This window comes from Schistocerca piceifrons, chromosome 5 (genome assembly GCF_021461385.2).
Source record: "Schistocerca piceifrons isolate TAMUIC-IGC-003096 chromosome 5, iqSchPice1.1, whole genome shotgun sequence".
NCBI classification, from domain to species: domain Eukaryota; kingdom Metazoa; phylum Arthropoda; class Insecta; order Orthoptera; family Acrididae; genus Schistocerca; species Schistocerca piceifrons.
In genome coordinates, this window is record NC_060142.1 from 126,410,636 (window position 1) to 126,434,464 (window position 23,829).

The 23,829-nt window shown below is 39.4% G+C and overlaps 1 protein-coding gene across 1 annotated transcript in view; it reads right to left on the bottom strand.

The window, feature by feature from the left end:
- Positions 1-22,748, bottom strand: part of LOC124798792 — a 43,464-nt gene extending 20,716 nt beyond the window's left edge. The window contains exons 1-3 of the mRNA XM_047262321.1: positions 22,622-22,748; positions 21,079-21,235; positions 19,801-20,072 (exon numbers count right to left, since the gene is read on the bottom strand). Of these exons, the coding sequence (XP_047118277.1) occupies positions 19,801-20,072; positions 21,079-21,235; positions 22,622-22,748 (556 nt within the window). The remainder of the gene's footprint in view (positions 1-19,800; positions 20,073-21,078; positions 21,236-22,621) is intronic.
- Between the last annotated feature and the right edge of the window lie 1,081 nt (positions 22,749-23,829).

Here is a 23,829-nt window from a genome sequence, read left to right on the forward strand (position 1 = left end):
TCAAAGTCTGTTGATTTTCATCGTGCGGCCATAATGATGTTGGAAAACCTTTCACATGAATCACCTGACTGAAAATGACAGCTCCGCCAATGCACTGCCCTTTTATACCTTGTGTGTGCAATACTATCACCTTGTGAATGTGTGCATTTCACTATCCCATGACTTTTGTCATCTCAGTTTATTAATGTTCTTCACGTTTAGTGTTGTCACCAGCCCTGGTAACTAAGGAGGATCACTGAGGAGCATACAGACACATCGCACGCTAATGTGAGACAACATTATCAGGATCTGACAGTTTAAAAGGGTCATCAGGTATCCATTTGGCCAGCTGGTCGAGTTATGCAATATCCAGATTTGTGGTGCCTCTGGATGCACCAGTTCCTCGATGTTGCATTGCATAGGAACTTAAGCGCAGGTTTACTTGTTGCCAAGATTCTGGTCAACCACGTCTAACACCCACTCCTTCACATCTGTGCCTGCCAGCCAAGAACAAGTTATGGAATCCCTGCAACATTCTGTGTCATCCTGCTCCATTGGTTGCACGCCAGCAGCTGTCAGAGTAGGGAATTACCATCCCATGCATTGTCCATCACTGAAACCACAACACAAATGACTGCATTTGGAGTGGTGCTATGAGCAGAAAGCACAGATTTTTGCTAAATGGCATCACACTGTATTAAGCAAAGAATTGCACTACTGCACTATCCTGGATGACCATCACCTGTGAGTATGGAGGCAATCTGGGGAGTGGTCCCATTCTTCCAATGTTTTGGAGAGCACAGAGGTATTAACCTGGTGTCATGGTGTGGGGCACCATTAGATATAGCTTTGGGTCACAACTGGTAATGACTGAGAGAACTGTGATGGCACTGCAGAATGTCATGGATCCTCTGCGTCCTCATGTGATACCTCTTGTGTGACATAAACATGGTGCCATCTGTCAACAGGACAATGTTTGTCCACACACTGCATGTATTTCTATGAACTGTCAGTATGATGTTGAGGCACTCCTGCGGCCAGCAGGAGCCCCAGATCTGTGCCTGATAGAACATGTTGTACCAGCTCAGATGTCTACTCTGTCCCAATTCTAGCATCCTGAGTATAAGGGACCAGTTAAAACTGTTGTGGGACATCTTGCCTAAGGACGGGATAAAATGACTTTATGACACCCTCTCAACCAAATCAATGCTTGCATCCAGGTCAGATGGGTTTCAACATCATACTGATATGTGAACTCTTACTGCCAAGTTACTTGAAAATTTGATCTGATTTTGTAATAACCTAAATAATGTCACATATCCTCTTCTATGTGTGCAGTTTCATTCTGTTTCCTCCTACACTTCTTGGTGCCTCACTTTTTTGTCAGTGGAATCCCTTGAACAATGGACAACTACTGGATGTTAACTACTCATATTTCTGTGTTTCCTCTCATGACAACACCAATCTAACACTTTTGCTATAAACATATAATTCAGATGATAGTGACTCTTCTGTGTCATGTCTATGTACATCTGAGAGCATTTGTTGTGTTTTATTTAGAAGAGTTTCAGCAGCAAGTCACAGTGTCACTACCATTCATCAGAACCAACTTACAGCAATATCAAAACATTTTAGAACACATTTAAAAACATAGGTATGTGAAACTCATGTTGGGAAAGTAACTGGATATTCTGAAATCGTAGCAAAGAATGGTTAACTAACTGTAAACTGGCAGTATTTGGGGAGACGATGAGAGGCATGCATTCTTTTCATAGATGGCAACTCTACTTTTTGCTCATTCCTCACTGAGTTATCTTTCCTGTTGTATGGGAGCCATTGTGTGAGTGGGTATTGAACATTTTCACCCTCTCTTCCTTTTCACTGGGTTGCACTTCGTGACTTGTGTGTTTAGTTAAGAAACTGATTGGTCTACGCAGGAGATCACTGCATGTCATTAATTCTAGAGCAGAGTCAGAAGTAACTTGAGTGTGTTTCTTGGTTCCTTGGTACTTCCTCCATACTTTCATTTGGGGTAAGACACTGAAATTTTCACAGTGATGGATGTACTGTTCATGTTTTCTCTCTCCCAACTGGGACACTGTGAAATTTTTTTACTGCTGGTATCTGTGGGCTTTATAAAATCTTTGGACAAAATATCTGGTTTCACTACAGATGCAGGTTTGCAACTGTATTCCAAACATAGCTGCTTCTGTATATATTACTTATTTGCATCTGAGTGGAGGAGTCATTTGTTTTAACAGATTGAGTGAGGTGCTAACATGGTATGTTGTTGTATATTTAAGACATTTTCTTCATCCTTTTCTTTTTTTATTATATTTATTGTGTCTTATTATTTTGATTTCATATATTTTGCTTTGTTAAAAGCACACAGAACACTCATGGCTCAGACAGCTAATTTCAAAAACAACTGATATGCATTAGCACAGATGTGCAAGTAGTTTGTTCATTGGCACCTTGGTTCTCCTGCACACACCAAAATTAGATGGTCAAAGTGTTGAAACCGAATGACATAACTAGCTTTGCTGTTTATACTTCTTGGATGTCCACTAAAGCACAATTATTTTTCTAAATTGGGTCCCATATAATTATAATGAACAATTACAAAATAAACAGTACACTCAAATAAGTTCAAATGGCTCTAAACACTATGGGACTTAACATCTGAGGTCATCAGTCCCTAGACTTAGAACTACTTAAAACTAACTGACCTAAGGGCATCACACACATCCATGCCTGATGCATGATTCAAACTTGTGACCATAGCAGCAGCACGGTTCCAGACTGAAGTGCCTAGAACCACTCGGCCACAGTGGCTGGCACAGTACACTTAAGCAAGACCACATTTCACTTTATGTTGTGAAGCTTGATTTACATTTCTTCTACTGGTCCAGCAAACTTTGCAATAAAAATATAATCAAGCAAAAATTCCAACACAATCCAACAATATTTCATTGTAGTCAATGGTGCATCTTTCAGGATGTAACTGGTTTACAGCAATAGCAATCTGACAGCACTGATCAGTTTCTTATCATAGTGAGTCATGTGCTGTGTATAAAATGATGTGACATGTTGAACAAATGACTGTCCCACCCACCCATATCCCTGGAAGTAGGTGAGGTAATAGGAAGGTAATTGGTTTTCTCATGTACATTGTATTCCTATTTCATTTGAGATAACAGCACTCATTTTCCTATTGCGTCCAGAAACTGGTGGTTAAAAATGTTTCTTTAATGTATATATGCTCTTTATAATAAGTACATTAGTCTGTTCTGTAACAGGTTCCTAGTTTCTCTTTATACTATAATTTTCATTTAATTTCCACATGTATTGGTTTTCACATATCACAAAGGCTTTAGTTTTTGAGTTTGTAGTAGCTCTTGCTGATAGAGAGAAGTAGTACATACATGAAGCACTGGTCTCTAGGTGTTACCTTGACTATTATGTATTTCCCTTACTTACAAAAAAATTATTTTTGTACCTTTTGTTGTTCAAGGTTTACACAGTATTACAGAGTGATCCCAATAAAACTTTTAGTTTCAAAACACTGTTCAGAATGACGTCAAATTTTATTGGAATATTATTGAAGGGGGAAACATTACAAAACAAAATTAATGAAAATTTTACTAATAGACAAAACTGTAAGCAGCAGATACACAAGTTGAAATATGTAGGGCACATGGCTGTTGCTCAGTTTGCCTCTAAAATGCTCAGCATGATGGTCTCAATGCTCACTGCTGGTAAAGCTCTTTTACAAGAACAGTGATTGCACACCAGCTACTCTGCAGAAGTACTGAACACTCAAGGGTAAGAAATGAGGTGTTTGTCCAATGGTTGTCAAAGGACTGGAAAAAGTGATTACAAAACTCGAAAAGACAGGTTCTTTTGAAGTGCAGTGAGGCAGAGGGGGGGAAAAGGACCCAACATCAGTTGAAGGCGTTGCCACAGCACTGCAGGAGCAGTTGAATGGTGGTGTGCAAACATGCAGTGCACGTGGAATTGCCTGAACTCTGGACATGCCTCTGTGCATGGTGCATAAAATTCTGTGAAACATTTTGCACTGCTATCCATACAAAATTACCCATGTTCAGCAGTTGCTTCATGCAGACCTGCCAATAAGAAAAGTGTTTGCTCTAGAACTTCTTGCCCACACTGAAGTGGGAAATGAACTGCCATAGAGTATTCTGCAGACATACAAAGCTCATTCCATATCCAAGGACATGTCAATACCCAGAATTGCAGAATATGTGAAATGGAAAATCCAGTTACACATAAACCGGTGCCACTTCATTCCACAAAGATGACTGTGTTGTATGGGTTGATGGCATTGTTTATTGTATTTTTTTGAGGAGGTGGGTCCTGTGGGCTTTGTTACTTGTACCGTCACTGGTGGACACTATGAGAGTCTTTATACACACCAACATCATTTCAACCCTTCAACAGTCCGTATATAGGAATAAGATCATTTTCATGCTTGATGTTTATTACACAGTCAGAGAAGCAGCTGCTGCAGAGGCATTTTGGAAATGACAGAAATATCAGATATCATTTCCTTAAAGCCTGGCCACCCAGATCACTCGATCTTAATCCATGTGTCTTCCAGTTGTGGTGTCACCTTAAAAATGCTGTGTTCAGTGCTCTGATTACAAATGCAGCTGAAATGAAGGCATGCACACAGCAGTGTATTCTGAATGTAACCACTTAGACACTCCAACCTGTTGTGGAACACATCCCTTAGACACTCCAATCTGTTGTGGAACACATCGTTTCCCAATTTCAACCTGTTGCAGAAAAGGGCGGATAGCATTTTGAACATGTCTTGTGGCCTCACGACGGTTAAAACCTGAGTCCATTGTTGCTTTTAATGCAGTTTTTGGCCTTAGGGATATTAAAACCTAGTTTTTCCCATCCAATGTAGTATGACCTTGCCGTAATGCATGGGTTTACCTAACTAACAGTGCCAGAACTGTTGAACGCCAAACTTGCACAGTCATGTACATTGCATATCGTGGTTGGTTTAATGTGCAACTCACACCATAGCCATCATATTGCAATACAACCATCATTTGTAGCCAAATCAATTTATGTTACGAAACTTACAGTGACATCTCATTGGAAAATTATCAATAAATTCTCTTTGTTTTGATAATGTTTCCCCATTCCTTGACAGTATTCTGTTTAAATTAAATGTCATTCTGAGCAGCAGTTCCTTTTTTTACACCAGTTTGTAACTGCAACTCTAATTATCATCATTGTGTATATTGATGAAAAGAACAGTTGCTACTCACCACATAGTGGAGATGCAGATAGGCACAGAGTCACAGATAGGCACAACAAAAAGACTGTCAGAAAGAGAGCTTTCAACAAACAAGGCCTTTGATGAAAATAGACCATTTATACAAACACTCATGCAAACGCAAGTCACACATACATGACCACAGTCTCTAGTTGCTGAAGCCAGACTGCAAGCAGCAGAGCGTGATGTGTGCAAACTGGGTGGAGGAGGCTGAGGCAGGGTAGGGATGGAAGACAGTAAAGTGGTGCCCCCCCCCCCCCCCCCATTGCTGAGCACACTGCCCAAAATAACTTTCTTCATTTCAATGACTGCTTCACAGTTTGTGACATCTATATCCTTCCCACCAACACCACCTTTTCTGATTTGCACAGGTTGGAACTCTTCCCAAATTATACCCTACGTTCTAGTAACCCTCTTGGCCTGACCGTTCATTAATAATTGTCTTTGCCCATCTAACCCCTTACCTGTTCCCATTCCACCACTACACAGCCCTCTATATTCCACCAACGCACCCTCAGTCTTTTTACTGCTCTCCTTTTCTGCTACTCTATCTCCAACCTCCGTCTAACCTCCCGACTGCACCTAGCTGCCCTACCCTCTTCCACCTTGTCCCTGCATGCTCCCAAAATAAGCACTTCACCATCCCCCACTCATAGCCTGCTATCCCTTCTCCTTCCCACCCCAGCCTTCTCCTTACCCCCACCACCCTGTTGCCTTCCCCATCATGCACTGTTGCTTTCTGACTTCAGCACCCAGAGACTGTGATCATTGTGTGTGTGTGTGTGTGTGTGTGTGTTTTGTCTATTTTCGATGAAAGGACTCAGCATCTCCATTATATGGTGAGTAGCAACTATCCTTTTCATATTGTTACATTCCATCCTGGATTTTTCAATTTTTGATTTTGCCTGGAGGCTTTTCTTTCATCCCATAATCCAGTACTGTTTTACTTTGTTAGCATTTTCTAGTGCATTATTAACTCAGCGTTCATTCTTTCTCTTCTTTCCTCTGTTTCTTGTCACCTTACAAGCCATACTGCACGCTCAACTTACAAACTATACTGTACCAACTGTGTCAGCTATGCACATGAGATGTCTGCAAGACCACACTGATTATTGGTGCTCTAATGTCCCGCTGATATAATTAACCCTATACTTTCAAATTTATCTCTCTTCCTGCATCACTCTTGGGTATTTTAGTGTGTTATTTTCCGTACCATTCCTGTGCCCCACAAATTTGTATCTCGTCCTACCAACCCCTCCCCACCCTACACTCCTCCCCCTCTCTATTCCAGCTTGCACCTACTAACTTCACCTAATCATCACATCTGCTGTCCCCCTCCACATTTATCCACCCACAGACCTGCAACCGACATTACAATCTTTTTATTTATTTTTCTCTGCTCTCATTGTGTCTTCACACCAATATCAGCTGGTTTTCATCTCTCACTACTGGCCTACTCCCTCAGATTTCTTCTTCTTTCCCCTTACTTCATCTGTTTCATCCCTTCAAGATATTTCCCGTGTGTTTGGGTGTATTTTTGCGAATTTTTTAGGATGTAATTCTTCGTTATTTACATATTTTTATGCGCTTTCATCCACCACCATGGATCCTTGCTCCTTTCACATGTCCATACCAGAAAAGTTTCCTTATCCCTAGCCAGAGCCCAGTCCCACTTACTGTTCCTGCATAGTTGCTTGGCTCATAGAATACCACCAAATGACCTTACTATCTCCACCTGCCACCCTTCCTTCCACAATGACCTCCATCTGTTCAGATTCCACCAATCCTTAGCCCTCACCAACATAGTCTTGCAAAACAATATCAATCAATCCCAAATCTCCTTGCTATACCTTCTCTCCACCCGTAAAATTCACCTGCTGTGCAGTCCAAAATTCCTGGATCTCAAATCACACATTGAAACTCTTGCCCTCCAGGAACTAGAACAACATGCACAATGCCATCTCAAAAAACTTTCCACACTGTGCACTTCCTACTCCTGCCTTGGACTACCACTATGCACCACCTCTACAACCTCCAAACCTCCTCCATGTCCCCTCATAGCTGATAAACACTGTCTTACAGACTTACTACATTTACCCCATTCAAAAATTCCTTCCCACCAACATGAAGAACCCAGTAACTATACAGACACAAAAAACAGTTGTGAACCTTTCCTCCAAAAGCCTTAGCCTCGCAAAAGTATCAGTCCCTTCCAAGGGCCTCACCTTTTGCCTCAATGCCAAATTCAATCATGCAGGACTTGTTAAAGACCTTTTATCCCTCTCCAGGTTCTCATGGTGGAAACACTTTTTTTCCCACCAACACTACCAATGAGACTCAACCAAAGACCAATCTTGAACACTGCCTGCTTCAGTTCATTCCTCCATCTAACCGTGATCCAGCCCCATTGCCCCCAAATCATCCCCTGTAAACTTTCCAAAATTTCTTAACCTTGAACCTTGCCTCACCATCATTTCCTGAATCCCTCAACATGCAAATTAACCTTACATCTAAAGAAATAACCACAATCCACCACTTAAAAACTCATCCTGATCTTATAATTGTACCTGCTGACAAACACTACACCACTGTTGTTTTGAACTGCAAGGATTATCTGGCAGAAGGACTCCACCACTTGTCAGATTCATCCACCAACAAACCCTGCTACAGCAACCCTATTCCAGAAATCCAGCAGGATCTCCAGTGTCTCCTCAAATCTTTAGGCCCATCCCAGAACTTCTCCTCAGACTCCATCTCCCTCTCACCTCTTTGATTCCCCGCACTTGTACCTTCTACATGCTTCCTAAAGTCCATAAACCCAAACACCTAGGACACCTCATTGAGACTGGGTACTGTGCCTCCATTGAGAGAATCTCTGCTCTCATAAACAAACACCTTCAGCCTATTACCTGCGACCCAACCTCCTATTTAAAAGATACCAACCATTTCCTCCACTGACTCTCCACAGTTCCTGTTCCTTTACCACATGGCGCCCTGCTCTTCACTATTGATGCCAACTTCCTTTACACTAACATCCCTAATGACTTAATGCTATTGAACACTATCTTTCTCAATGCCCAATGGATTCAAAACCATGACCTCCTTCCTGGTCACCATGACCAACTATACCATCACCCACCATTACTTCTCCTCTGAAGGCATTACCTGCAAACAAACCCAGGGTAGGGTTATGGATACCTGCATGGTACCATCCTATGCCAACCTATTCATGGGCCGTCCAGAGGAATGCTTCCTAATCACCCAAAATCCCAAACCCCTCACTTGGATCAGATTCATTGATGACATCTTCATTATCTGGATCAAGGGTGAGGACACCCTATCCACATTCCTCCATAAACTCAACACCTTCTCCCCCATTGGCTTCACCTGGTCCTCATCAACCCAACAAGCCACTTTCCTCAATGCTGACCTCCACCTCAAAGATGGTAAACATCAGAACCTCTGTCCTTGACAAACCTACCCACCAGCAACAATACCACTTCGACAGCTGCCACCCATTCCATACCAAGTGGTCCATTCCATACAGCCTAGCTACCAGTGGCTGTCCTCCCATAGAGATGAGCAGTGCCTCTTGAAATATATCACGGATCTCACTGAGTCCTTCACAGACTGTAATTACCCTCAAACTGGAAACAGATCTCCCACACCTTCTCTCTGCAGTCATCCACCACCTCACAAAGTCTCACCATCTGGCCACAGAGGTGCATTACTTTCATGACTCAGTACTACCCATGACTAGAGCTACTGAATCACATTCTCTGTCAGGGTTTGACCAGCTCTTGTCGTGCCCTGTACTGAGGAATGTCCTACCCACTATCCTTCCCACCCCTCCCACAGTGGTATTCTGCCACCCACTGAACCTACACAATGTCCTCGTGCAACCCTACACAACACCTTGCCTCATATCCCTATAATAGACCTAGGTGCAAGACCTGTCTCATACAGCCTCTCACCACCACCTACTCAAGACAAGACACAAGTATCACCTATCCCATCAAAGGCAGGGCTACCTGTGAGACAAGTCATGTCATCTACAAGCTAAGTTGGAACTACTGTGCTGCATTCTAGGTGGGGCTGACAACCAATAAGCTGTCTGTCCACATGAATGACCAGGACTAACTGTGGCTAAGAAACAGGTGGACCATCCCTTTGCTGAGCATGCCACCTAGCACAGCATTCTTCATTCCAATGACTGTTCCACAGCCTGTGCCATCTGGATCCTGCCCATCAACACCAACTTAGGTGGGGGACTCTCCCTGCAATATATCCTACATTCCTGTAACCCTCCTGGCCTCAACCTTCATTATTCTTTCTCCTTACCCATCTAGCCTCTTCCCTGTTCCCATTCCAGCACTACACATCTCTCTATTCCACCAATGCACCCTCACTCTTTTTACTTCTATCCTTTTCTGCTACCCCTGCCTCTGTCTATCCTCCCAACTGAATCTAGCTACGCTAACCCCCCCCCCCCCCCCCCCCCACCTCATCCCTGTACACTCCCACAAGTAGCACTTTACTGTCCCCCCTCACCTATCCTGCTATCACTTCCTCTCCCTGTCCCAGCCTCCTTAACCCCACCACCCAGTTGACTCTCCCATCATGCACTGCTGCTTGCCCTTTGACTTCAGCAGCCAGACTGTGTGAGGGGTGTGTGTGTGTGTGTGTGTGTGTGTGTGTTTTCGACTAAGGACCTCAGCATCTCCACTATATGGTGAGTAGCTACTATCCTTTTCATAATATTGTTATATTCAATCCCGGATTTTCCATTGTTCGTATATTAATGAACAGCTTTACAGGTTTCATTGAAAACAGTTGATGAAGGCAGAAATATGTATCCGTAAAACTAGTATTTTTCTAATTTGTATTTAATGTGTGAACAATACATTCTGCTCCATATAAATTCAGGATCCTTTGAAACTGTCTATTATGAATTCTCTAACTACTTTAATCGTTTCCCAGACTAGTGCTTAAATTAGGGTAGACCTGCAGACTACAGGTGATTTGCTCTTGGTATGTGTTAATTTAGACCTCATGAGCAACTATCTATTAGATGCTAATTACCAATTCTAGTGTGAAGTTTGAAACTGATCTTAAATAACAGGAATTACATAGCATTCTTCATTATCTTATTTTGTTATTTGCCACCTCCACATAGGAAGCACCTCCTTGTATGTACATGCTGCTTCTTCTATTTCACACATACAATATTCTTGTTTATAGTTGTGAAATTCATTTGCACTGCAAGTTATTCATATTCTGTTATGTTCCTGTAGCAGCTTACTCTAATTTGTAATCCTCTATATTTGCAAACTGTATTCAGACATTAATATTGTGCTTGGACAGCCATATGTGATATGATTTTATAGATCATAGCTAATATACAAAGTTAAGAAGATTGTACCCATTGTTTATCCCATACAAAGTTTTTCTTTGCTGTGTCCTGACAAAAACTGGTGTACAAAATAAATTGTGCCATCAGACCTTCACACTATACCACAATGAATTCAGAACAATGTTCTCATACTGTATTTTATCCTAAGAAATTATTTTCAAAGCATCTGCTTGCATTATTTATATTTCCAAGACTATCCAACCACAGTCAACATCACAATAACTTCGAGTGAGAAGCAATATCAGCTTTAGTATTTGTCTGTGAACACTAACATTACCATATTTACCTGCACAAACGTGTCATCGGTAGCTGCACCTCCATCGAATCTGGCTGAAAATTGTTTGCCTAAAGTGGGGTAATTTAAATGATATCTGCACCAGGTCTGCAGTCCAGAACACTTCAACTGCACTTTAATATTAAATAACCAGCTGTTTATGGCTCTTATCACTGTGTTAGTGAAATTCAGTGTTTAATATTCATATACCCGATCACAACTTGCTTCACATCACTCTTATTGTAAACTAAATGTTGTGGGGAAAGTTCTCATAGAATGTAAAAAGGGTTAAAGGACCACTCACTGAAAAGCGGAAGTGTTCAGTTGTCAACAGGCATACTCAATAGAATGGAAACTTCCTAGCTTTCTGAATTATCCTTCGTTGACCTAAAGTACAATAAATACATGCCTATACCCCTACATGATGCCCCTGTATCAGTATGGTCAGTCGGTTGGTTGGTCTCTCTCTCTCTCTCTCTCTCTCTCTCTCTCACACACACACACACACACACACACACACACACACACACACACAAAACACACACACACACACACATGTATGGCTCTTTCATACTATGTGATGAGGTAATGGTGCTAAAACTACAGTATTACAGCTTGTGCATGCCTTTTATTTGTGGGTTAGTAATTAAAACACACAGTTGTAAATCTTTTACAGTATTTTATTTCATTATTATCTTGACCCACGCTTCTTGGATAACATGCAATTTTACAGCTTTCTTCAAAATAAACAAGTTTAATAGATCTCAAAAAGAGACACACATTAAAGTAAATAATGACTACATAAACAATTACATTACAGTATCTTACTAATAAATAGTGATTCTTGAGAGCAGCAGTCCTCAACTTTAAGCCTTGAACATAGGTACTGCAAAAACAAATACAATACCAGAAACTGACATTAAGTACAATTGTAAAAGTAAAACAGGAGCATATTAGACATAGAAAAAATCAGTCCACAAAAATATAAATAACCTCTAGATCCTTTACTAATTACACAGTAATCAAAGCAATGGCTAACAAATGGATTATGTACAATCCACAATAGAGTAAAAGATGAGATCCCCAATGGTGAATATACACTTAAAAATTACTGATAACTGTGAGCCTTTCAAACACACTCTCGAGAGCACATAAGTTATACAACTTTCAGTGAGTCCTTTCAACAACCATTCAGGTTCTGTGCAAGCTTTTGCATTAGCAAAAAAACAGTCATGTAACATGAAGTCTTGTTTTGTTGGTCAGTGTTTCCATAAAACAATATCGGATTCTGGGCCCACCTTGATGTAAACATTTTTTGTTTCATTTAATTCCACAGATACGTTTCACATAAAACATTGCAATTTATAAATGATTTACAATTATTTTAAATTACTTTTTATGAACTAATATATAACTTACTCAAGTTACAATATAGAAAATAATTGCTTCATTTCTTCCTCGTTTCTGCTTTGGTTAATGAATAATAGTTTTTAATTAAGAAAATAAAAAGCAGGTCTGTTGCTTTGCAGACTTTAAAAATCTTGAATTATACGTTTTAAACTAGAAAATGTTAAATTATGAAGAAGTGTTGCAAAAATATACAAAACATTTAGCATAGAATAATTCATGTATCTTCTATCTTACAATCTAAAAGCTTATACAACATATTCATTTCATTTAACATATTGAACAGACTGTAGTTGTAGCTGTGTCAACACAGAATTTATTTATAAAATCTATTTATTGGTATAAATATATGTAACTGATTATGTGAACATAAACACACAATCAGTGTGTTGGAAGTATTAATGGCATCAATTCTCCTTTACAGAACCAAAGTAAGAGAAAAAAAAACACTGTTTGCACCGCATATTAGGTACAAACATAAAATATTGTTTTCAGTAAATATACACACAAAGTATACAGAAAATACTCAGTGGGGTCACAAATATGTCTAACTTCAAATTAGCCAAGTAAGAACATACAAAAATGCTCGAAGATAATATTTAATTTCACTCTTCTGTCTACCAAATTTTCAGGTCACTGGGGAGAAATTTTGGATTTCAAGTTGACTGCAACCTCATTATTAGACCACATACGCGAGCACAAGATACAGATAAATGTCAATTCATGTTTGTTCAACACACAGTCATCAGCCTTCCGAGGTAAAACTGGCCAACAAGGTAGATGGTAACACACCCTTGTGTTTACTTATTTGATACAAGATTTAGTTTCTGACCATCTATCTACAGCCCAAATAGAGTGTTGAAGAAGACTGCAGACTATCTATCCCACACACACAGTACACTGTCTGCATTGTCTCTCTTATGTACATCTGTGTACACATGAATTGCTTGCAGAAAAGGTCAAACAGAAATGTGAAGTAGCCAGACACTGATGTCAATCAAGTGTGAAACTACATGTGTTGTTTTTCCTTTGAGGCAAATGACATGGTAATCAAGCATAAGTATTCAATACAAGGTGTGAATTCAACCAGTTACTTAATTTTATTTCTTTCAAGCTGAACGCACCCACAGACAAAAGAAGAATGATTCACATGTGATCACAGCTGATGATGAATGGGTCAAACCAGTAACTCAGTGAGAAACCACAATACCATGAAGTGGTACAAGATGGTGGAATACCAAACAAACAAAGGCAGGCACTTGCAAAACACTGCTATAACTTGGCTTCTTCTCTTCTTCCTCTTCTTGTTTTAGAATGGTTGTTATGTGCCGGTTGCTAATACTGCATCTCTCAGGTTGTTCCACATTAGTAATGCCATAACTTGGTGCTGCTAAATGATGTTTGCATCTTAATTCTGATGTTGCTTGCGGGTGGACGGTGACTCTCACTTAAGACAATCACTGCAAGTGTAGACGATGGAATGATCACTACATGTGCTCAGACCATTAGTGCCCTCCAGAAGGCAGGAATCATCATCATCTTCACTACTGTTACTGTATGAAAAGTTAGTGACAGTATGACAGTCAGTGGTGAGTGCCAACCTTTATATACGATCAGTGGTCAGGCATGCTCTCTCTTCCCTGGTTTCAGTAATTTCTGCAGACAGCAAAATCCGGCAAACTTATCATGGTGTCAGAATCATACCTTCCACTATTTAGAGGTGAGAAGTGTAAGCTGACTGCCATCACCAGTATCCACTCTGCTCCAGTTGCACTTTGTGGTAATTCTGTTCCAACACTTGCTACTCAGAAGTAGTCAAATTTGTCGCAGTGGGGCATGTGTGTGTGCTGGATGGTCCAGTAAAATTTGTACTGCTAAATATGTTACCTGTTTACAATATCCAAACTAATAGTTTGGCAATGATGGGTTATGCAGATGGGGGATTTGGAGTAGCTTCTGAATACACATTGTGCAGCAAGCGTCAGGACATTTTTTTCATGCCCAAGGCCTGCGAGTCTCTGCTTTGTCCAGCCTACTTCAGATCTGATGTTCACTGTTGATGGTTGCGGTTGTATTGGTGATAGCATCAAGAAACAGATTCACCATAAATGTACATATATACTCAAAATACTGTGCATGTGGGATCTTAATTGAGGTTGTTTGTCTGCCTGAGAACTGAAAAAGCAATTACCGACCAAACCATCTCCTGTGGAGTGATATGTAACAGTGTCCATCATCTTTGTCCAATATGCAGCTCACAGCATGCTGAGAATGTCCAAAACTTTGCTTTTTATGGAATGACAGATAGCAAAATCAGTTAACAGTATGAACAAAATAAAATGTAAATGACAAAAGTTCCATTAAAACTGGTACGGCTGATGTGGCTGTAAATTCTACAGAGTTATTAAAAAAACAAACAACGTTAAGTACTTAGCAAGCAAATGACCAATTTAAAGATTGGCTGTATTTTTCTTGACTTTAATGAAATTCTGTAGCAAACCCTTGAACACACAGGGTAGATACTATTTACAAACATTTTCTCTATTATCAAACCAACATTTCCCAATTTCCTGCTTCTGTTAAATTTCCTCTGGCTGAATGAACAACGATTATGCCAAAAAGCATAATATTTCATCTGGTAATAACGTTAACAAACAAAGCGAAACAATATTTTATACTTCGAAAATGTCATCACTTGCACAGCATTGCTAGTTTATGAGAAATGGTTGGTTGGTTGGTTTGGTGGAAGGGACCAAATAGTGAGGTCATCAGTCCCATTGGAGCAGGGAAGGATGGGGAAGGAGGTCAGCCGTGTCCTTTCAAAGGGACCATCCCGGAATGTGATTTAGGGAAATCACAGAAAACAAATCAGGATGGACAGAAAAGCTGTAACAAAGGGGATGCTATAATGTGCAACTGTTACATTTCTTATCAAAGCAATGAGAAATTGGTTGGGAGAGAAAAAAGAACTATATGAGTGTGTGTATATCATCTCTTGCAGCTCAAACAGTGTGTATACAAGCTGCCCCTTCACCACTATACCTCTAATGAATGACAATGGTTCAAGAACAGTCTATATTCATTTCAGTGGTAAAATGTATTTTACAGTAACCTGCATTCAGGTTACCTAAACATGGTGCTGTAAAAAATCTGCCAGTCCTTTGTGAAGTAACAGAAGACTAACAGATACAAGTAACAATCTAGTATTCTAACACTCACCAATAAAAATAATGATTTGCACCGATGACAACGTTACATTCTCAATATATGCATTCCACACATTTTCATTAAACTCTGCCACATTAACACTATGCAGTAACTTAAGCTATGCTACATAGTAACATACAACTGCTGGTATTACCAGTGGTGTTCATGTTTTTAGTTTTAACATTATGTCTACAAATGCACTGCCTGAAAAAAAAAGTCAAGCACCCAGAAGAGGATGAGGAACCAGACAAATTTCATGAGCAGAAAGGGCGTGTGACGTTATTTCTGTGATTACAAAATAGTCATATCCCATTAAACTGGCAGAATGACATTTCAGTCCACATGGCTTGGATGTGTCTGCTAATCTGATTGGGAAGGGAGTCATACAGCTGATTTTTCTCCCCTGAGGCAATCTGGTCCTCAGTTGTCGTAATTGGTCCTCGATACCCTGAATAATTGTACTGGTGTGGAGCTGACATACGAACTGGTCCCATACATGTTCTACTGGGGATGGATTTAGTGACCTTGCTAGCCACATAAGTACCTCAGTGTCCCACTGTCGTTTCATAGATGCCCATTCAATGTGTAGTCGAGCACTGTTCTGTTGAAAAATGGCATCACAATAATGTCACACAAGAGTTAACACACGAGGATGAAGTAGGTCCATGACGTACTGTTGTGCCCTGAAAGTTTCTGGCATCACTACCAGCCATGACCTCAAGTCATAACCGATGGCTCCCCGCACCACGACTGGCGAAATGTCACTGCACATCTCCAAAACATTAGGAGGATGGGACTGCTCCCCACATCACTTCCGTACTCTCCGACAACAGTCATATGGGATAGTGCAGGAGCACAGTTCATCTCTGAGCACAATGTGACACTATTCACCAGCAGTCCGTGCTTCTCGATTAAGGCAACACTCCAAAAGCAACCATTTGTGTTGTTGTGTTAATGGCACCCTATGCACAGGTTGGTAATTCCATAGTCCAATTGCTGCTAGTCTCCAACAAATGGTGCAGGATGGCACACAATGCTGCACAGAGTCCATCACTTATTCTTGGATGGCAGGCACAGCCGCAAAGACGTCAGTGCAAAACATGGTGATCCTCCCTTGTGGTTGTCAGATGTGGTCGACCAGAAGCTTGGCGATGAGTTATTTCTGCTCTCACATTTCCATATAGTCCTATATCAGGCCACTGTCACATTTAATGCCCCACAGATCAGGATATGCACAATTCAACCAGCCTGCCAAATGGAATCCCTCAATGATGCCTCTTTCAAATAGTCAGGTGCTAATAATATTTTCTCACATGCCATTTCAGTGGCCTTTGGAGTCATCACTCAAAATCTGACACACGTCATGCCCCCTTATATATCTCACCAGGCCTGCTAACAACACTGAACATTAACAACACTAATGAACCCTGTTGGCTGTCCTAACTTTTTCACAGAATTGTACCTCTAATCATCTATATACTTGCCACTGGTGTGTAGATGTACAAAGTTACATTCATATCTGACCATGTCTCTTGGTTGCTTCACTTTTTTTGTCAGGCAGTGTAAAAAAAAAAAAAAAGATGTGAATCCACCAGTGTGAGCTATACATCTATCAGTGTCTTGATGCTTACACTGTACCAGTAAGACAGAGCAAGCAAGATTACAGGAAAGGTGCACTGATAATTATATTACATGGGTAACTGTTGATGAATTCACATCTCCCATGTTAAATGGATACTTAGTGGCAAATTATGTGCCTTTTTAATGCACGCTACTCAGCAACATGCACTCTCAAATAGTTACAACAAATGGAAGTGAATAAAGTAAAATTATCAAGTGTTAATCGGTAATTCCTGTCTACAGAGAACAAATTACACCTATATGATGGATAACAATTCTGATTGTTCAAAACCACATCTCACTTAATAACTAAACTTTTCTGTTAAAATCAGCTATATGTGTCATTTATCATTATATTCTGGGAAAAGATTGAAATATACATATACATTCTAATGCTACAGTTGTATAGTTACAGTACACATTGGTGATCCTCCTCTGTTCTGCTATTTGTATTCTGGTCTACGAATTTAATTGTAAAAAGTATAAACAAAAGAAAAAAATATATGCAGTTACATAATGCACAGGAAGTATAAAATCATTTTCCATAAACACTCCAGAGCTGATACACCCTCGCTGTTTCAAAATATGCTATGAACTGTATTATGTAGTGTATGAAGAATTTGATATCACTATTTACACAAATAGGCAATAACCAAAACCCTTTACATGCATAGTACCTTTTAGTCAATATAAATAGTGTAATTTGTTACACAATACTATGAAAATCATGGACTGCTACCCACCATGTAGAGGGGATGCTGCGTCACAGGCAGGCACAATAAAAAGACTGCCTCAAACATGAGTTCTCAGGTAAAAGGCGCGTGTGTGTGTGTGTGTGTGTGTGTGTGTGTGTGTGTGTGTGTGTGTGTGTGTACTTTAGTAGCGGGCCCATTGGCTGGGCTGAAGGCTCACATTTAGCAGTCTATTTGTTGCGCGTGCTGTGCCTCAGAATCTACTCTGTATGGTGAATAGCACTATTCTTTTTCATAATGCCACTATTCAATACAGGTTTTTCCATTGCCTGATACTTAATCATACTGATTTTGTACAGCTGAAATGTTAGATACAATGTAATTTCAGTACAAGTTACTGATGTGACAGGTCTGCACAGCGAAATGCCTAATGATTGAAAACATTTCACACAAAATGCATTATTTAACAACTTAGAGAACTTTATAGAAACAACAATTTCAGTCAGAGCACTTTGGCTATTTCTCAAACTATTTCATTCCATTACGTACATCTTAGGAACAGTACTCATGCAGAAACAATCATAAATTACATATCTGCACACTTCTATAAGTAATTTAGTATTTCAGTTTTCAAACTTCCATGCTCTGCTTAATAAATTGATATTTCACATATCTGCTTCCAAATTCTTGTACATACTTCATTTTATTCCAGAGATGTTAATCTATGAAGAGCAGAAGAATGTTTTCATACTCTAATGTAACAAGAATCACTCATTAACATAGCATTCATGCTTTAGCTGTTTGTGGGACAGTAATCTTCAACAAAATAAAATAAAAAACTGGAAAAGATCTGTCATATTAATTATTGTGTAGATACAGTGTCATTATATATTCTTCTTCACCTGGTTCTCATTATTCATGTTTCACACTTTTACAGTAACAGAAAGAAACTGATTTTAATAATCATGTTTCAGTCCAGCTATGTGGTGCTAAAGGACCTCCGCAAAGTCGAGGTAGGGCACTTCATAATATTCCAAGCTCACAAGCTTGGAGAAATGAAGTCTCGGAGCAGACCCAGGTGGTAAAATTATCCATTGGAAATCATTTCAGGATCTGTCACCCATATGATCTGCATCAGTTTTGAAAAGACCACATAGGAAGACAAGAGTCAGCAATGGTAGAAACCTTTCATTTTCAATATTTTTGCCAATTGATCAGCAAGAGACTGTCAAGCTGGCCACTGGGCTTATTAAACGTATTTTAAAATGTTGTAGGAAAGTTGTGGCAGAATGTAAATACTTTTGGATTACAGGTGACTACTCACAAAAAAGAAGAAGCTTGAGTCGTCAATAGGCCTACACACAGAAAATAAGAAAACTTGCTAGCTTTTGGAGTAATCCTTTACCAAGGCAGAAAAAGGCCAGCCAGTGGCTGCTGCTTCTGGCAGAAGGGTTCAAAGGGAAGTGAGAGTGGTGAAAGTAAAAGGACTGGTGAAGTTTAGGAAAAGGGGCAGAGTTCGGCATAGACACTCACTCAGTCTTTCCTTCTCATCCCATTTGGTAGGTCTCCTCTGACCCAGGGTTCTTTGCAACTTTTCTGAACTCTACTCATTTTTCTAAACCTCACCAGCCCTATTCCTTCACCTCTCCTCCTTCCCCTTCAACCCCTCTGCTGCAAGGAGGAGCCACTGGCTCCAAAAGCTTACAACCTGTGATATCTTGTACATGTGTGTTCCCCTGCTCCCATTTGATGTGTTTATATTTTATCTACACAATTACATTAAATTTTCTAAAAAAGATGTTATTTTCCTTGATGTACAAAGGAATCATAAAGGCCAATTTTAAATATTTTTCATGCAAAAAATGAGGGAGCAAACGAATGGACTTGCAAGTACTGGCAAAAAATAAGTCCAAGTCATCAGCTTTTGGTGCACGTCTTTTGGTGCTCGGTTTTTCTTGCAAATAATTAATTAATTTGTCCATATGCCTGTGGTGATGGTTACGGGATTCACCTGGTGTTGACGCATTAGTAGAGGGAAGGGGACAAGTCTCTTCATTCTCCTCTATATCAGTAATGCTTTCATCTCCTGGAGTGAGAGGACGGTCGCAGTCAGGGACTGTTCCCCCAACAACACTTTGGTCCATTGGAGGGATATTAGTGTCACACCTGCAACACACAAAAACAAAGATGTAGTACAACTGTGATATCACACACAGAAACATATTTAATATCAATAATTAAAAGGAGAGCTAAATTTCAAAACTTAATGTGTATATGTTTTAATTATTAAGTGCAAATGTATGTAATAATTTATGTCTTACAACTCCTAGTTACAGGGTTGTAAATATATGCACAAGACAATTGTGTTTGATCAATCCCATTGGTCATCATCAGGCCTAAGAATAGCAGAAATAAAACGGCGTCACTGCTTAAATACTATTGGCTACCAGAAGTTCCGGATACAAATTATGATAGGTGCCACAGGGGTCAATTCTGTTATTTCTTGTTGTTAGTATTTAATCAGTGTTGCCATATTGATTCTGCCATTCATGTGCCTCATGATGACCAATATGATTGGTTGAAATTAAATGCCTTTTATGTATGTTTACCGTCTTGTATGTATGTGCAGTACAACTGTAAATATATTTTAATTGCTATAAGACGTAAAGTGTTGCATATGTTGTAACATCAACAACACTTCTCATGTTACTGAACCATTGTCACTTAAAAATGACAACCACAGTCTTCCCCTCATCCTCATCACTTTTAGTTTGATAAATATTTGCATATATACTTGACAATGTATAAATATATCTAAAAACAAAGATGATTATATATAAAAACAAAGATGAGGTGACTTACCGAACGAAAGCGCTGGCAGGTCGATAGACACACAAACAAACACAAACATACACACAAAATTCAAGCTTTCGCAACCCACGGTTGCTTCATCAGGAAAGAGGGAAGGAGAGGGAAAGATGAAAGGATGTGGGTTACAAGGGAGAGGGTAAGGAGTCATTCCAATCACGGGAGTGGAAAGACTTACCTTAGGGGGAAAAAAGGACAGGTATACACTCACACACACACACAAACATATCCATCCGCACATATACAGACACAAGCAGACATTTTTCCCTCTATTATATTCATGACAATGTATAAAGGTCTTTACTTCCTATGTTTCACTGTTGTAACGAGGAATTCCATTTGTTGTTCATATTTCCATGGCTTGAATTTTGTAGCTGACTGGCCTGACTTGATCTTCTTCTGGAAGAGAGCTTGGTGGTGGTGGTCACGTAATTTCCTCCATTCCTCTTTCAAATTCGCCTCTGCAAAAATAAACACAATTAAGGTGTTGGCTATGTTTTTTCAGATTCTTGTCTACAGGAGATACATTTACAACAATCAGCTTCAGCTACAGAATTGGAGTTAGTACCATGTCAAAAATAATTGAAGAGGTGTGTCATGCTTTATGGAAGAACCTGCTACCTCTATACATGCCAACTCCAGACGAAAACATGTGGCGAAACATTGAAGAGGGCTTCCATTCCAGATGGGATTTTCCCCCAGGAACCATTGATGGCAAACACGTACAAGTACAAGCCCCCCCTCAACTCTGGATCAAACTTTATTAATTACAAAAAATACTACTCTACTGTCCTTTTGGGACTGGTTGATTCAGAATACAAGTTCATCGCTATAGATTGTGGTGCCTATGGAAAAGAATCTGACAGTACTATTTTTGTTGAGAGTGAATTAGGGCAAAGACTAAGCAACTATGCTATGGCAGTTTGTCCACATGAAGCATTATTTGAGGAAAACTTCAATGTTCCTTATGTGATTGTGGGTGATGAAGGTTTTCCCCTTTAACGTCTCTTGCTTCATCCATTCCCAAAGAACTGACATCTTAACGATGAAAGAAGAATTTTGAACTACAGTCTTTGTAGATATAGAAGAGTGGTTGAAAATCTTTTGGCATTCTTGCACAAAGATGACGTATCTATTTCAGACCCTTAGACTGTAAGCTGCACGTAGTAAACAAGATAGTCAAAGCAACAGCCGTCCTCCACAATTATCTTTGCTCAAAGGGACCATTATCTTCAGTAATGATGCCTGATGAAATTTTAGAAGCTGATCACAAAGCATGGAGACTTCTTCCTCGTTATGGTGCTCAGGCATCTAAAGAAGGTACCAAGGTACGAAATCACTTTGTTAAATATTTCATGTCCAAAGAAGGAAGTGTGCCATGGCAGTGGAACCACATTTAATGATAACCAAAACAACATTTGTCCTAACAGTTTGTATGTATTCTACTGTTGTGTATGATTAATATTAACAAAAACAAAATTGTGATGCTAACAGTTTGTGGTATGTAGTAAGAATGTTTAATCTACTGTCTGTATATGAACATTATTTGATATGTAATTTTTTGTTGAGTCATTTTTATATAAACATAATGCCAATTTGTATTTAACATGCATGAGTTTCTTTTTGTTAAGTCGTGATTTGTTACCCTTGTGAGATTTTGTACTAAATTTACTTTGGGCTGTTCATTAAAGGGTATAAATAATACAAATTTATGCTAATATTAAAGCCAGTGTAATAAATATTAAGACAACACATTTATGTTGTTAATATTATTAGACTATACCCAATTATGAATGGTTATTTTGAAAGGTTTTAAGCTTGAACTAATACAATTAAGAACTACTTACTATTTTGTCCCAGTTGCTCTGCTATTTCACCCCATGCTGTGTCCTTTAAATTGCTGTCCCTACACTTCTCCAAATCTGTATTCCACAGCAGTGGACACCTTCTGATGGTTTCAGTTACCTGTTCCATAACAAATAACAAAAATAGCAATACAGCTTCTTGTAACGAGTTCAGCACGAAACTGCATGACAGGTGTGGTCATGCTCATGGCAGTGTAGTACAGACCACTGCGCATGTGCGAGGCCACAGACGTCGACACATGGTTTGGCATATGCGAGGCTATATGAGGTCAGTGTGAATTACACCATTTAAAACTATTGAAAATCTTTTACCTTACGTAATGTGACACAGTGTGACTGCAGTGTGAAACGGCCTTAATGAAAGCACTAATCTGAACTGATTTATTTTTCAAGATCTGGCAGAGTTAAACTGATACTTATTCACAGCTCTCGCAAGCTGATATAAATTCCAGCTTATGATGAGCAAAGTGTTTGAAAAAAGGTGGAGATAAAGAATGCCTGTGCTATTGTGTGTTTTTAAAGTAATTAACTGCAAATATTTGTCAATATGAATTAGAATCAAGAACTGTATTTTGGTGCTGCAAGGACATTGAAGTCTAACAACAGACTCAGCAGTGAAAGACGATAACTGACGTCTTCCAAAAGTACGGAGGTGCACTACGAATGATAATCAATGACTTACTGTAAAAACTAAGTAAACACATACTCATAGAAACGTGGAGTACAATGAGAAGGGTATTGAACACATGTAAATTAATACTGCAGTCAAAGACAAACTCATGTTCTCATTGTATGTTCTAAGTGGCAATGCTATCCAGGAAAAAGCCTACAGAATAAGTAAGTGTACTTACAAACAAAGAAACTGTTCTGATGCCAGTCAGCAAAAAGCCAGTGCAACACAAATACATTGCTTATCAACCAACAAAAATAAAAAAGCACAAGTAACTTTGTTCAAAGATACCAGTAGTGTGTCACAATAAAAATCATCTAATCACGTTAAAAACATTACATGTCAAAAAAATACGTTATAGAAATACAAAGTGAGTGAGAGAGGCAAGGCAGATGCTGTAGTAACATCTGGAGAAAAAAATCAAATCATGAGATTCAGAGCTTTATTACGCAAAATGCTCCACACAATGAAGTTATTAGCACTGTGTGTGGATAAAAAGTAGTGACAACACTCCCATAAC